Raw genomic sequence first — 16,215 nt, forward strand, 5'->3', positions numbered from 1 at the left:
AAAATAACTCAAAAAGAAAACATTTAATAAACACAAATATTCTACAAAAACGTATCACCTGATTATATCAAAACATTTTCTTTTTTTTATTTCTTCATAGCCATGGATACATGTCCTTCTGCCATCATAATATCAAAACAAATAACTGGTGTTGTCAGTTACTTATCGTAAATTATCAGTGGCGAAGCGTCCATACAAGCCGATTCCCACCGGCTTCCCTTTTAGGTTTTCGGTGATACTAAACAATATATTTAATAGGCAAATATAAATTTACAGCATATCAGACAATGGACAATAATTATAATAGCTTAACTTATTAATTATAATTGATAACTTAATAATGATATCTATCGGCCATTAGCCCGTTGTTTGTTAATTAAATCGATATCAATTACTTATTTTAAATGACGTTAGATGGCGCACCTTGTATTTAGTTCCCCAGAAATTCCGTTACCTAAGTGAAATTGTGACGCCACAGGCAAAGGTAACCCGCTGTCAAGCGGCTTAATGTCGTAGTATGATTTTAATATAGATGGCAGCACTTTCTATGACTTTCTATGCCAGTGTTTGTCGAAATCGCGCGGGAGATATGGGCAAAGGTAACCCGAGCTAGTTCGGCTTCACGTTAACCGACTTTGTATAGTTGTCGCTTTTTTTTACTTCCTTCAAACGTCATAATTTATTATGCTACCAAGTTGCGGTGTTTGTAAATTGTCATATTCATTTTATTTTTGATAGTTATGTGATATTTAGTTACCAGCGCTTTGTTTATTTAGAAACTACAAATAAAAGTGTATTATAATGGAAATAACTACCTGTGATCAGTTTAATGTCTACCTTTACGTAAGTATATTATTAGTCGGTGATTTCACATATTAGTATTTAGATGGTAAAATATTTGAAGAAGATCTGAAAGTTTTTGATTTTAGACACAAAATGTTTGTTAGTAGAAAATAAATATGATATTATACTGAATTAAAAGTAGCACCACGATACAATCAAAAGTTAACGAATAACCTTTCTTGATTATAATTTAAATTGATAATTATATAAGTTTATCATGTAGGTAGACTTAAACTGTTGGTCTGTTTGGCGATCGTGATACCTATTTCTATTACATTTATAGTTTTATTTGGAAAATAAACAGATACTTTTAGTGTAGTGTGGTTATAATTTTAATACTTACTTTTGTTGCTGTTATAACTAATTAATAGGTAAGTACTTATATTTTGATTAATGGATCGAGAATTATCTTCGTTTATTGTTCGATTTTATGAATGTTTCAATTATTTACGCATAATAGGTAATTTAGTATGTATGTCAACGTTTGTTGATTTCGAATAAAGACTAATCCGTTGTCTTAGTTTTTGTTTGCCGATAAATTGCCCCGATATCTTAAATGACGCCAATTTTTTTTACACCGGGTTACCTTTTGAAAAATTTCACCCTTCGCCACTGTAAATTATACACAAAATTTATACTGAAAATTACGAGAGTTTTCAATAAAATATAAACAACACAATACAATTAATATTAAAATTAGAATAGAATTATGTTTATTCTTAAATCATTAAATATAAATAAAAAAAAAAGAACATTCAAATAAGGAATAGTATTGTTCAGAATAAATGTAACGTATTAGAAGTAAGTGCAAAGACTTGAAAACCCTGTTTTTATAGCTTGGCTTTATTTTGAGTAAGTAACATTGAAGCGAAAATTAAATGTATTTATTTTAAGGATTTATTTCGATATTGCCTTGCTAAACTCAACTATAGGTTCGTTGTAGCCTCTGCTAAAATCGTGCGAAATTTTTTTTTATAGGAAATTAATATTTTCGCCATTATTCCTGATTTTAAATATATAGTTTTTTTATCACGCTGTGCTTTAGCGTGCTTAAATTTATTAAATCGATTACGCCGCAGCTGACGATACTATCACCGAACCTATACCGCCTTATTACAAAACGAAGACTAACTATAGTACCGGGTTTAGTACCAGGTTTAAACTATGGACTAAGAAAAATGGTATTACAAAACCGAGTTTATCGTTAGTCCGAGTACTATCTGTGGTACTAAAGTTAAACCGCCGTGACCCCTAGTTTAACTCCAGTACTAACCTCGAAACATCAAATTTCAAAGTAGATAATTGTGTTTAGAGAACCAAATATAAACTAAAATAGAAAAAAATGGAAATAAATTTGATTGATTTAATGGATTTAGAAGATTTAAAAATTTTAGGAACAATAGACCCCGTAGTTTTCGTTAGTTAATGAGTCGTTTAGTCTTACAAATATACGTACATTTTACATAAGTCATGGTAACTAAATATTTATTACAAAAACAGCAAAATTTACTTACTTATTTGTTATTTTTTTTCATTCTTTCCATCTTAACATATTGGTACTCGTCTTGGTTGATTTATTATCTAATATGTAAACCGACTTGGAAATAAGTTAACGTAGTATTTCTTGGATTAAGAAGGAAATTTGTACTAATTGAATAACATTTTAATTTATTACATTGCTCATAACCAAGATGATTGCTTTTAACTAACCTTTTCTTCAAAAGTCCAATATTCGCCTCGTTTGTTTTGATTTATTGCTCCATTTTTATTGGTATAACTAAAATATACGTAACGTACGGGATTCCACAACAAAAACAATTACACTTGTGATGCTGTTGCCGTGCCTAAATTGTTTTAAAAGAACAACGTTTCTTTATGTTACTTGAAGTGCTATTAATCAAAATCATAAATAAACCGAAATGTAAACATTTTGATAATGTTCAAATATGCGCGCCGCACACTTCATTCCATTGTACGCTAGCTTAACAAGTCAACAGTGAATTAAATCAAAACCAAGCCATTTTAAATTATTCAGCTTTAAGATATGTTTAAATAGCAAAATAGTATATATTTAGCATCATCGTCATTATCTAAATCACATTTTATTAAACATTTTGCCCTTCGTTTTATACATACTTGTGTTAAAAGGAACGGTGCGTCAAACGCGGAGTGAATGAATCAATGGAGTACGGTAATTTTTTGCTTATACTCTGTGGATACTAATTAAATCAGGGACTATCTTTGGTACTAGTTAATCCTCGGTTGGTCTTGGATTTGTAATAAGAATGAATTTTAGTCCGAGTACTAACTTTAATACCGTAACAAACCTAGACTTTTTAGTCTTGGTTTAAACCCAGTACTAACCTATCTTTTTGTAATAAGGCGGATAGGGTTAAGGTCAGCTCACAAATGAACTCTCAATACTTTCACTGACATAGTTGCAGCAGTTCTTTGAGTCGTGGAATTTGAAATAGGATACTTTGAAATTTGATTTGAAATAGGAGGACGCATTGCCATAGTGTACCTATCTAGCAAAGAAATGGTACAGAAAGCATAATATTATGACGTTCGGTAATGTGTACGTAGTCTTCTTTTAGGTATTATGACAAACCGAAATATTAATGTTGGAATTAAAATAAATGTCGGAATATCATGTAGAATCTAAAAAAAATACGATACCAATACATTTAAATCTTGTAACTTTAGTAATTATGTAGGTAACTTTTTTGGTAAGAAAACTATTTTATTAACGAAAATAACGTTTATAATTGACGAAATATTTTTTGTAGTAATTAATTATTGACTCAATGAACTGCTGCAAACCAAGGCAGTGAACGTATTGGGAGTTCATTTGTGAGCTGACCTGAACCCTATAGGTTCGGTAATAATATCATCAGCTGTGACGTAGTTCATTCACTTCAGTTAAGCGCGCTAAGAGACAGCGTGATCAAAAAACCATAAATCTAAAATCGTGATTATTGTCGTAAATATTCGTTACTTATGAATAATTTTTTGCACGGTGTCAGCAGAGGTCACCACGAACCTGTGGTTTCATTTAGTAACGCAATGTCGAAATGACCCTGTATACGGGGTGTTGGTCCTACGTTTGTTAAGATACTTACTGGTTTGCCTGAAGCCTCACAGTGCCCTGTTTCAATTGTCTTTAGCTACTAATGTAGTGACAGGTATAGCTTAACCAATTTCTACAGTACTGATTTTTAATGATGCTATTGTAAATGACTCACATGACTGTTACCAGAAATGTAAATATAGATCTAGGGTTCCGACCAACCTGGTTTCGAAATACACTGGAATTTAGATAAGTAATTATTGGTATTTTGGTAAACATTTTTGTATTTGATAACATGTCAAAATACGTAATGATAAGAATTAAAATGTAATTGTTAATTTTTAATAAAGAATTATATTGTAAGATTTGTTATTTTTATATTAAGAATAGAATTATTAGAAGGTAAAAGAATTAACAAAGGACTAATCCACACATTGAATTATTTTTTAAATTCCTACATTAACTATTTTCATTATAATACGTATATGTATATACATAGAAGACAGTCTTTTATATTATATTGTAAAGAAACTTTATACAAAACAGCATGCATTTTTAGACTATATAAATTATGGTCGATACCAGATTTTTCTCAAAACTGTCTTTGTGTAAGGTAGGTACAATTATTACAACCCGTTTCAAAATACAAAACAAATTGTAAGAATTTTCAAAGTGATTTGAAACATCACACAACGCACGTTGTGGTAAATTTCTACCACGACATGCGTCGCGATCAGTTTACTGTACCCCCCATCACATGTTATCAGGATGTTGTAGTAAGCCGAAAGGGGAAATATGAACTACAATATTGTAAAAAAGTAATTTAATAAAGTGTGAGAATAGTGGTGGTGGTGGTGGTGTGGCTGGTGGTGTGGCTGGTGGTGTGGCTGGTGGTGTGGCTGGCGGCTCGTCAGCCGGAGAGGTCGCCGTGGTCGAACAGGTCCTGGTCGTAGAGCGCGGCGCGCACGGTGCGGCCGCCGAAGTACCGCCCGTGCAGCGCGCGCGCCGCCGCGCCACGCCTCTGCGCGCCGCACATGCATCATAATGACAATTATTATTATACAACTCAGAGTAGTGCGTGCGCAGTGCCTGCTACCTACGATCGCAGCTCTGAGGACCCGGGTTCGTATCTCGGGTCGGGCAAATTGATATTGTACTAGCTCAGTTTCAGACGAGAATTTGGAATAAGTGCGCTATATGGCAATAGATTCGCCCATATCACACCATGGGACAGAACACACAAGGCGAAAAGTCGATGCCTTCTTCTATCGCTTTAGAGATAAAGGCGTGGTGTGTTTGTATTGTAAACATTAGTGATTACAATTCCGCTGTTGAATCAGAAAGAAAGCATTTTAGTAGCGAGTATCGGGTGCTGTCTAGCTAGTAGCAGCTGTCAGTGTGAAGTGGTATCTCACCGTCGGGCTCCGCGAACTGCACGAAGATCTTGACGTTGGCGTGCGCGGGGTCATCGTCCTCGGTCTGCCGCTCGTTGTAGATCACGAGCCGCTCCACACGACCCCACTTCGAACACTCCTCCTGCACACACATATGTTGATTAAATACAGAACGCTGCGGGTGAATATTGATCACAACATCAGGGTTGTGCAGTGCAAAAATAAAATATTATTATAGATTTTAAATAAATTGATATTAGTATAATAATATTGTTCAAGTGAGTGCTTGTGATTATGTGGATAGAATTGTTTAGTGGTTATTTGTTGTGGTCAGTGAGTGTAAGGGGTTGTGCTCTCGCCTGTATCTCGTGGTGCAGCGCCTCGTCCACCTCGTCGGCGGAGACCATGTTGCAGAGCAGCACGGTCCGGGAGGCGCGCCGGCGCATCAGTCTCTGCAATACAACACGAAAAATTACACCGAGTTATTTAGATTGCATTTATAATACTTTGATTATGCCAGTGTTTATGCATGTATTAAATTTATATACATAGTAACAAAGAATTAATGTTCAATTATTTTGTGTCCGCACTATCGAAACAATATTCAAGGTATAGAAATATTTAGGAAAATGTTGTGAAAAGCCTTTCTATAATATTTAAAGTTATAAGTTAATTAATAATTATAATGAAAGGTAACAATATTTTAACGTATTTTAACGTTGAGCGTATCTTTCTTTTTTGGGTTAAAAGAATTTATTCTCATAAAAACTTACAGTTCCCTTACAATGAGATATAAATAAATATATTCACGATTTATTAATTTTAAATCAAGGCGGCTGGTTAATTCGATAGGTAATTTATTATACAACTGTACTCCTTCACATAATATTGTTTTCTTTCCGTAATTAGTTTGGGCATTAATAAGTTGAAGTTTGTGTCTGTTTCTCAAGTTATGTTTATGAAGTTTAGTTATAAAGTGATTTTGTGTAATATGTGTAAAGATGTTTAAAATGAATTATTTTTGTTTTTGCGTATAATTGTGTTGTTGGTGTACGATAGTGATAGTTGTATAATACTTTAATTATTTTATTTTAATTTCTTTGCAGGATCTTTAAGTTAGTTACAGCCACCAACCTCCATATTTCAATAAGATATTCCAAATTTGATTTAATTAATGAATTGTATATAATAGGCCAGACTTTATTGGGAATACATTTTCATGACTTATGGAAAGCTCCTAATATTGAGATAAGTTTTGTTCTATCATGATCCATATACACTTTCCATGTCAATTTTTCGTCAAGCCATAAGCCGAGATATTTTTCTTGATTGGAACGTCATAGCATATCATTATCCATAGTGAGAGGTGTAAAATCCGGTATGTTTTATTCTTTGTGGCAAAAATCATATATTATTTAACTGTAAGTAAATTGTATTTTAGCCATTCATTGAGCAAGTTTCGGTCCCCTTGCGCATCCAATGTCATATCATGGATAGAATCATCAAAATAAAAGAAGCATGTATCATCTGCATATAGTGTAAGATGCCCAGTCAGTCCGATTTTGCAAATTTTATTCATGTATATTATATTAGAAATAATAATGGACCGACAATAGATCCTTGAGGAAAGCCATTGATTATGTCTTGGTTGGAACTAATAAAATTATTATGTTTTACAACATGCTGCCTGTTTCGTAAGTAAGATGTAAACATATCAAGGGCAGTGTTAGTTGTTACATACGCCTATATCTCTCATGTCTCTATAGGTGTCCCGGTGCGGCGAGGTCGCACAAGTAGTTCCGGCACCGCTGTCGCGCGCCGCGAGTGCTCAATGCTTTGTCCAACCAGATTGATATTTTTTCATGCTCTTTGACGGAATTCATATCGGCCGCTCATGTGATAGTAAGTAATAATAAAATATTATAATAACTATTGTACTACGCTATTGTAATGTGGGTCTTTATTTTAGTAATTAAATCAATCGCAGCCGTGAGTGTACTCGATTTCTGACGGTGTTGAATGTGCAGGTCGCACAAAGGAAAAGGCGTTTTTAGCTTATTAGAAAGCGTATTTAATGCGTCTTACATTAAAACAAAACTAAATACGGAGGTGCAAACTGCAAAGGGCGAACGGGTGCCGCGGGTTAGCAAAACGGCGGCCCGCTGTCGACTAAAAAAAAGGAACAGTCTACGTGACTCGCGGCCCACGCGCCGCCCGGGAGCCCCGCCCCGCGCCTCTTGCACCCCCCCTTACATATTATTATTTTTGTGTCGCTAACAGACGGAAACTGTATTGCTAGTTTATCAGATATTTTATTCCACTAAAAATTGTTTCAGCAATCATATAAAATTCGTTTAAGTATTTTTGACATTATAAGTAAGACTGATATCGGACGGTAGTTATTAAGGTCTAATTTACAACCAGATTTATAAATTAGACTCACTTTAGCAACCTTTAGTGTATCGAGAAAGACTCCACGTCTTTTTCAAATATTTAACCACGCAATAGGCCAGCATAAATGTGTCAACTGTCGAGGGTGATCATCTTTCGTCTAAAGACATTTTATTAGACCTCAATCCTCTTACCATATAAAAAATACCACATACATAACAAAAAAATGTTTCAATTATAATCCACACAATGTTAAAGTCTTGTCTATCTTTTTAACAGGCAGTGCATACCTAACAAATAAATAATTTATAGTTAAAGTCCGGTCGGATGCGTCACCACTCACCTGCATGACGAGATGTCGTGCTGACTGTCCCGATATGGAGAGCGACTCTTGCTGTTGGAGCGTGTCGGGCGAGGCGTCCAGCAGCTTGCGCTGCAGCGCCGCCTGCTGCACCTCCGCCTCGCCCAGCGGCGCGGGCGCGGCCGTCATCGCGCTCGGGGGCGCGGGCGTCGGTGCCGGCGCGTCCGACGCCGCCCGCGCCGGCCGCGGCGACGGCGGAATCACCACGCCCGGGGGCGGGATAGCGCCCGACACCACCGGCGCCGCCGGCAGCGACGCGGGCAGCGCGGGCGGCATGGCGGTCGGCAGCGCGGCCGGCAGCACGGGCGGCAGCGCGGCGGACAGCGGCAGCGCCGTGGGCAGCGCGACGGGTAAGGCGGCGGCGAGCTTGGGGAGCGCGGCGGCGGGCGAGACGCCGAGCGCGTTGAGTTTGGTGAGTCCGAGCGCGACGGCGTTGCTGGCGACGGCGTCCATGGCCTGTATCTTGGCGGTGGCGGCGGCGGCGGCGACGGCGGCGGCAGTGGGCATGGCGGAGGGCTGCGGGGGGCCGGCCAGCGCGTTGGGCGGCGTGATGGCGCGGCCCACGCGCAGGTACTGGCCGCCGAGGTCGAACAGGTTCATGGACGCGATGGCCTCCAGCGCCGCCGGCAGCGTCGCGTACTCGATGAACCCGTACCCTTTGTGTTTGTGTTGGGATGCGCCGTACGCGAGCTTGCAGTACGTTATTGGTCCAAACGCTTCGAAAACGCTGAAATAGGTTAAAATAATTGTGCATAATACACTGTTTTGACAAAAAATAAATGTTAATAATTATATTTTTGTTAGGAGCAGTTACTTTTTGATATCATCCTCAGTGAGCTCGGGGTGTATGGACGCCACGTATATCCGATTGTATTGCTTGGCTTCCTCTTGGATCTCGTCGATGACGGCCTGCGCCTGCGGCATGTTAGACGGCCGACCGACCACTTTTATGTTTCTAAAAAATTCATACAATATGGTTAATATAATTGCCTGGTTTCATTCTGTGATAAAAAACGTGTTTTGTTAGTGCACTAACCCATGTAGGATAATTGTTAAATTTTTGGGGTGGAAAAACTGTAGTAAATTTGTGAAATACTAAAATATTATAATAACTTTAATGTGTTATGTATAACCTATGACGCATTGAAGTGAATTTTTGCTTTTTTGAACGGTTTTACTGGTGGTGGGTTTCTCATATGCGAGAGTCCGCCTGGGTACCACCGCAATGTTTATTTCTGCCGCCAAACAGCAGTGAGTAGTCACTGTTGTGTTCTGGTTTGAAGAACAATGATTTAACCTCTCATGTCTCAGGATGGCGAGCACAGTGGAATACCAAACAATACTTTATACTGTAATTCTAGGTGTGGGATGGTGTAGCTATTGTTTAAGGGCGGTTGTATCGCTTACTTTCTATGAGGCAGAAAAAAGTGGAGGTAGTTAAAGCAAGAGCATAGCCCTGCAATTGTCACTAGCTGGTGGTTGGTACCTGCCGCCGAGCATCACGCCGTTCATCTGCTCGAGCGAGAGCTGCGCCGCCTCGGGGATCTCGTACTCGACGAACGCAAACCCCTTGTGCTTCTGCGTGACCGGGTCCCACGACATGTTGATTGACTTGATCGGCCCAAACGGCAGGAACGCTTGCCGGATCGTGTCTTCCTTCAGCTCGAACGATATCGAACCCACGTACACCCTAGAACCATCACCAGAGTATTTGTGTAGTGTTGACCTTGCAAGTAGCTGATGACATAAATATTGTGTTTCAAACAGAATAGAATAGTTGCGCCCGAGACATGTGCGATGCGTAGACGCAGCGTGCTTCCAATGAATTATTATAGATTGCATAGAAGCGGCGCGTTGTAAGACATGCGACACGGCGTGGCTGCACCGCAACATGTCCCGCCTGGGACGCGTCACACTCAGATCTTTTCAGCTTGCGCTCACGAGCTCGACCAGCGCGAGCGGGAGCCTCGCGATATCGCTCTCATCACAGTGACATTTTAACCATAACTACAAGGACGTACGATATAGAAACTAATTGTTTTCTTGATACACTAGGGTCAGCTACAGACCTGCACATGAGCGCGAGCGCCTGCTGGCGCTGCACCTGCGTGCGCTGCGACGCCATCTGCTGCTGCTGGTGGGCCAGCGTCTGCTTCATCAGCACCATTTTGATGCTCTGTTCCATCGCGTACTTCTTGGCGCGTGCGACCGCGTCCGCCTGCTCACTGCTCAACCGTGGCAGCGACCCGCCCAGGATTGCCGGCAGAGTAGCACACTTCGCACCGGGGCCTGTGCATGCATCGCGTCGTCGATCAAATCAAAGTGGCAACAAATACAGACTCATCTACTCGTTTAATTATAATATCAGTACCTGTGTATACATCTCCAACTTGTTGCAAGTCGTAGATGGGCGCGGCGAGGAATCCACCTGTAACACGCGCAGAGTGAGTGTGTGCCCGACGGGACAGCTCGCTAGTATCAGTGGACGCTCGCACTCGCCGCACACTCGCTCCCACGCACCGCGCCCCGCACCCCGCCCGGCGCACGCACCGCGCACGCGCCACTCGCACACATTCCCGTACACTCACACACACACGCTCGCACACACGCCGCCCCGGCGACTCGGAGCTCGCACGAGGCCGGGGCGGCGCCGGACTGTAGTGGCGGGGCGCCCGTCCCTGTCGCGCGCGGGGAGGAACAGTGAGGTAAGTACATTGGAGCGCGCGCAGCCGCCGCCGCCGCCCGGCCGCAGCGTCGTCGCACGCCTAAGCGTTTACCAAATACCTAACTTATATCTAGTCTGAAACAGAAAGCAGAAACACTGATCACTGAGGAGGGATTCATTCTAGAGGCAAGAGAGCGGACGGACGAGGCGCGAAGGCACGCGGCGTCGCCCGCAGCGCTGCCGGCGCGTCGCGGCCCCACGGCGCCTGCAACAGCGAGCACAGCCAGCGGCGTTAGACGCGCTCCGCGACTCTACCTCATCTGCGCCTGCGCGCCGCCGCGACCTACTCACCGGCGACCTGCGGCGACAGCGACGCGGCGGCCGCGGGGAACGAGTCCGACGCGGCCGCGAGCTCGGGCGCGTGCTGGGGCGCGTGCTGAGGCGCGAGCCCCGCCAGCAGCTCGACGGCAGGCGGCGCGTACGCAGCGCCGTGCGTCGGCTGCGACATGTGCGCCAACTGCGCCAGCTGCGGCGGCTGATGCGCCTGTAGCTGCTGCATTGCGCTCGTGTCGCCGCCCTGCAACTACGCAAACCACCATTATGGTACTCATATGGAGTGGATTTTTGAAACGGAGCGATAAGGGCACTTTAACTGCTGTACCTACAAGAAACTTTCTTAATATAATGTTTGCAGACATGTTTAACAGTCATAAATTTTGAGACCATTCGGGCTTCAAATACCGCATCAGAATAGCAAAAAGAAATACCTTACATTTTATAGGGAATGTGACTCATATCTATACTATTATATAAAGCTGAAGAGTTTGTTTGTTTGTTTGTTTGTTTGTTTGTTTGTTTGTTTGTTTGAACGCGCTAATCTCAGGAACTACCGGTCCAAACTGAAAAATTCTTTTTGCGTTGGATAGCCCTATGTTCGTGGAGTGCTATAGGCTATATATCATCACGCTATACCCGATAGGAGCGGAGCAGTAATGCCTATCTCAGGAACTACCGGTCCGAACTGAAAAATTCTTTTTGCATTGGATAGCCCTTTGTTCGTGGAGTGCTATAGGCTATATATCATCACGCTATACCCAATAGGAGCGGAGCAGTAATGGCTAATCTCAGGAACTACCGGTCCAAACCGAAAAATTCTTTTTGCGTTGGATAGCCCTTTGTTCCTGGAATGCTATAGGCTATATATATCATCACGCTATGCCCAATAGGAGCGGAGCAGTAATCGCTAATCTCAGGTACTACCGGTTCGAACTGAAAAAATATTTTTGTGTTGGATAGCCCTTTGTTCCTGGAGTGCTATAGGTTATATATCGTCACGCTATGACCAATAGGAGCGGAGCAGTAATGAAACATGATGCAAAAACGGGGACAATTTATTAGTTTTGAGAGCCTCTGTTGCGTGCGCTGCGTAAACGGTTAAAGTTATGCAACAATAATGTATGACGGGATTGTTCCTCTTAAAGAGTTCTACAAAAATATATCATAAAACAAAGTCCCCGCTGCATCGGTCTGCCCGAACGTGTTAAACTCAAAAACTACCCAACGTATTAGGATAAAATTTGGCATGGAGACAGTTTGAGACCCTGGGAAGAACATAGGCTCCCGGTAAAATATATAGCGTGACTTTTATAACGGAAAACTTTAGCCCGAAAAACTTTATAACGCGGGCGGAGCCGCGGGCAAAAGCTAGTAATATCATAAAACTGTGTGTTTATGTTTCCTTCATTGAGAGAAATGCTTTACATACTACCAATGTAACATCAGATCATTATATTACACAAGAAAACAAAATTTTAAGGTACACACTGCTTAATTTGGTTAATAATATAAGAGGTTGAGAAGTAAACTGAATTCCCAACCAAATTATTTAAATGAGAACATGCCCAAAGTTGGCACATGTGCATAATGATTATGTGTTGTTCTTATTTAAATTAACAATTAAAATTAAAAAAATAATTACCAAATTTTCAAGTCAATAGTGGCTGCAATTGGAAAGATATCCAAAATACTTTTTTTACAAAACTAAATAAAAAAATTCTAAATTTAAAATGTAGTAAGGAGTTTTAAGCTTCAGCTTTTATTCCTGGCACTTGCCGGGCACTGCTGTAGCTTGCACATTGTGTATGCAGATCCAACCTAACCTAACCATAAACCTTAAGTTTCACAACTTAAATCTTAATGTTGAGCTGGTGATATACATATTGTTACAATTGGAGAATGTTGTGTGTAAAAAACATTTACATTCTGTTACTGCAGTATTCTTGAATAGTTGTTTTCATAAAATACATTTTAGGTCATATGATAAAGAACTGTAACTCTGACAACTACTCACTGCTTTATGCATAATATTTACGTAGTTTTGTTTTTCTAAAATTTAAAATTGTTTTATCTCAATTCCTACAATGTTGTTATTGGTATTAATGAAAATTGTTTATACAGCAAAACATGTAAAACATGAGAATAGACAAAGAAAATTTAACCCTAAAACAGTAGAACAATGTTTTTGTTGATCACAATGTATCTGCAAACTTCTTCAATTTCCTAGTGAGGCAAGCCTGTATTTAGGAAATTGTCCTATGAGAATACAATTTGTGTTCACATAGTACTATAAATCTAAATAACTTATAAATTAAAAGGTATCAAATAAAATGGAAAACAAATAAAAAAACATGAAAAAATAAAATAACTGAGCGTGTTCTGGTTTACAATTTTAAATGTGCATTACAATTGTTAATAAATGTATATATTATAACATCATTCCTCCTTTTTAGGGGTAGGTAGGTTATAATATTAAAATGCGATAGTCATACTGTGTCCTTAACACAACTGCACCATTGAGACCATGTATTTCCTACGAAGTCAAAAAAGATTATACTATTAACAAAAATTCAAGAACCAAAAATTCTATTTAACGTTACCCATACACTGGTTACCACTGTCGTGAGTTAGTGAATAATTAAAATTGCGAGTTAAGCTACATGATAAAGAATCAAATATATGAAAACAAGGTTTAACTTAAAATAGTCACCAACTCCAAAATTGGTAACCAGTATAGGCGTAATGTTATTTTTTTTTGGGTTTTTAGTGTTTTTGGAAGGCGGTATAATATTATACTTCAACTCATATGTAATGCAAATTACAATAATCATGTTTAAATGATATGTTTAGTATCAATGAAACTGCTCGCTTCTTTGAACGAGCTTCAAAAACACGTAAATAAATACATATCTCGAATGTAGCAGCGAAATATGAATGTTAGCTTCACAACTGTAAGCTGGGAGACGACTCACGGTGCCAGTGTATTTAGATCTATTCAAGACAAACGTACCATTATAATAAAACAAATGTATGTGAAGCTTTAGCAGTAACAAATCGTTGTTTTATCACTATTACCGTAATAATTTTAGATATTTCTAGAAAGAAGAATCTTAAGTGGAGCACTTCGTGCCATCACAGTTCACAGCTAAATGACACGCGACGCGCAGCAAACTTACCAATTCCATATTTGTGTTAAGGAGGCGTGCAATCAGTGTATCCACTACTGAGTCCTATTAAATGCTCATACACGGTCACGTTATTAATAAATTTTAAAGTATCACATTTGTTTTACGGAATGATTGGTCATTGATAATAACTAACCGACGCGCTGTATTTTCATAACCTATTTGACATTGACTGTTGACAGTTGGTACCTGTCAGTTGTCAAATGCCGGTTCAACTGAGTGTTGCCATTTAAGAAGTTATAACTTTTATATTTCGTTCCCACCTGGAATACGCTGTACCGATTGAGAACTCATTATACAAGAAGTATATGAAATATAAATGCGGTAACTCAAAAACTCTTTACGCTCAGTCATTATTATAACGCTATAATATTTTAAGTTTGGAATTAAGGCGTTTGCTCTTCGATGTTCTGATGTTGCACGGCTTGTGTAATAATAGATTTGACTGTATCGAACTCACAAATAAACTGTGTTACAGGGTACCTAGAACTGTTATCAGACGTGGGTAGTGCGTATCGCAGTTGTTTCACACCGAGTCATATAGAAGTAACGCTGGGGTTCGAACACCCCTCCACCGCTTTTTAATAACTTATAACGCACACTTCAAAAAATTTTATATTTTCTTTCTCTCTAAAAATTAAAAAAAAAATTCTCAAGCTCTCTAAATTATTAAACAATCCTGAGTAGTCAGTTTGCTTTATTAGTATTTTCAATTCTACCTGTATGTTAATACGCGGACAATGGTGTGGGTTATATGTTTGTATATTTGTTTAGTATAAGATTAGTTTATATACTTTTTAGCATGTAACCGTTTTTTGTACCTAAAATAAAATAAATAAATATTAATAATAATAGAATTGTTTATACTTATATAATATTTTTGGAATAAAGTACATACGGCCTTACTTACCTTGTAACTTGCTACCCTTACCTTGCCTTCGGTACCTATTATAATATTTATATATAAGTACTTTATTTTAGATACTTTATATACATATTTACTAATTTTATAAATTATTATTTTCATAAGATTTTACTGAACTCTAGTGAAGTTTAGTGTGATTATTATTAATCAAAAGTTTATAATAATATGGCAGTTTATCATATATTTTAAGTTTTGAATAAGAAATTTTGTGTCTATACATTAAATAATAAAAGTGAGTTGCATTTATAACCACTATTTTAACATAATTAACCACTATTTTCGTACATTTGTTCATGTATTTATCGAGCTTCTAGCAAATTAATTTGGCTCTTACAATTTTTGACCTCGATTCCAAAATTGATAATCAGTACATAGGTAGGTAATATTATATTTCTTTTTGGTTTTTAGTGGTTTGGTATGGCGGTGTAGTTTTGTTGAAATATTTTTATTTTTGCTTTTTGTGTTAGTTAAAATCAGTATACGTTGAGGACATCATAGTTGACAACATCATTTTAAAAGTTTTTTGATGTATCGCCGAAGTCAAGGGTTCAATAACAATGGAATTAAATGGGACCACACGGGATGCACCAGCTTTCAAATAATAAAGAATCATCGAAATCGGGTCACCCAGTAAAAAGTTACAAACATAAAAAAAAAGGCAAATTAAGAACCTCCACCTTTTTACAAGTCGGTTAATAAGGGTGTTAGTTTATAAATAAGAAATACATTATTCAGAGAGAATCATAGCACGGGGAACTGGGAAGTATACGTTAATGTATTGCGTGGAAGCGTAGATGGCAGTGGTAGCATTAGTGTTGCGTTTCGTCTACCCAAATAATAATACATATCTTATTAGTAAATGAACTTTGTTGAAATCTGGGTAAGCTATTTATGATTCTGGTAGGTACTGTGAACGTACTTGAGTAGCGACGGCGACGGCGTTGGTTGGGTGGTGGTGACGATCGCATTGGCGTAGTTATGGAAATAAGGCCCCAGATGCAAAAAAGGATGGGCCTCCTAAAAAAATCTCCAATTAAACTGGGTA

The 16,215-nt window shown here is 38.9% G+C and overlaps 1 protein-coding gene across 4 annotated transcripts; it reads right to left on the reverse strand.

Moving 5' to 3' along the window:
- Nucleotides 1-4,683: 4,683 nt before the first annotated feature.
- LOC115447282 (poly(U)-binding-splicing factor half pint) lies at nt 4,684-14,442 on the reverse strand. Of its 4 annotated transcripts, none has more exons than XM_037436458.1 (10): nt 14,237-14,442; nt 11,076-11,307; nt 10,431-10,487; nt 10,129-10,348; nt 9,546-9,749; nt 8,874-9,014; nt 8,042-8,786; nt 5,667-5,759; nt 5,329-5,449; nt 4,684-4,934 (listed from the first exon to the last, which is right to left on the reverse strand). In XM_037436458.1, the coding sequence occupies exons 1-10, from the start codon at nt 14,243-14,245 to the stop codon at nt 4,714-4,716; spliced, it is 2,043 nt and encodes a 680-aa protein (XP_037292355.1). In that variant the 5' UTR covers nt 14,246-14,442; the 3' UTR covers nt 4,684-4,713. The 4 variants fall into 4 exon arrangements, with proteins under 4 accessions (XP_037292355.1, XP_037292356.1, XP_037292357.1 ...); XM_037436459.1 differs by having other exon boundaries at nt 11,076-11,301; nt 14,237-14,432; XM_037436460.1 differs by having other exon boundaries at nt 11,076-11,301; nt 14,382-14,406.
- Between the last annotated feature and the right edge of the window lie 1,773 nt (nt 14,443-16,215).

The sequence above is a fragment of the Manduca sexta genome, chromosome 8, assembly GCF_014839805.1.
Source record: "Manduca sexta isolate Smith_Timp_Sample1 chromosome 8, JHU_Msex_v1.0, whole genome shotgun sequence".
NCBI classification, from domain to species: Eukaryota; Metazoa; Arthropoda; class Insecta; order Lepidoptera; family Sphingidae; genus Manduca; species Manduca sexta.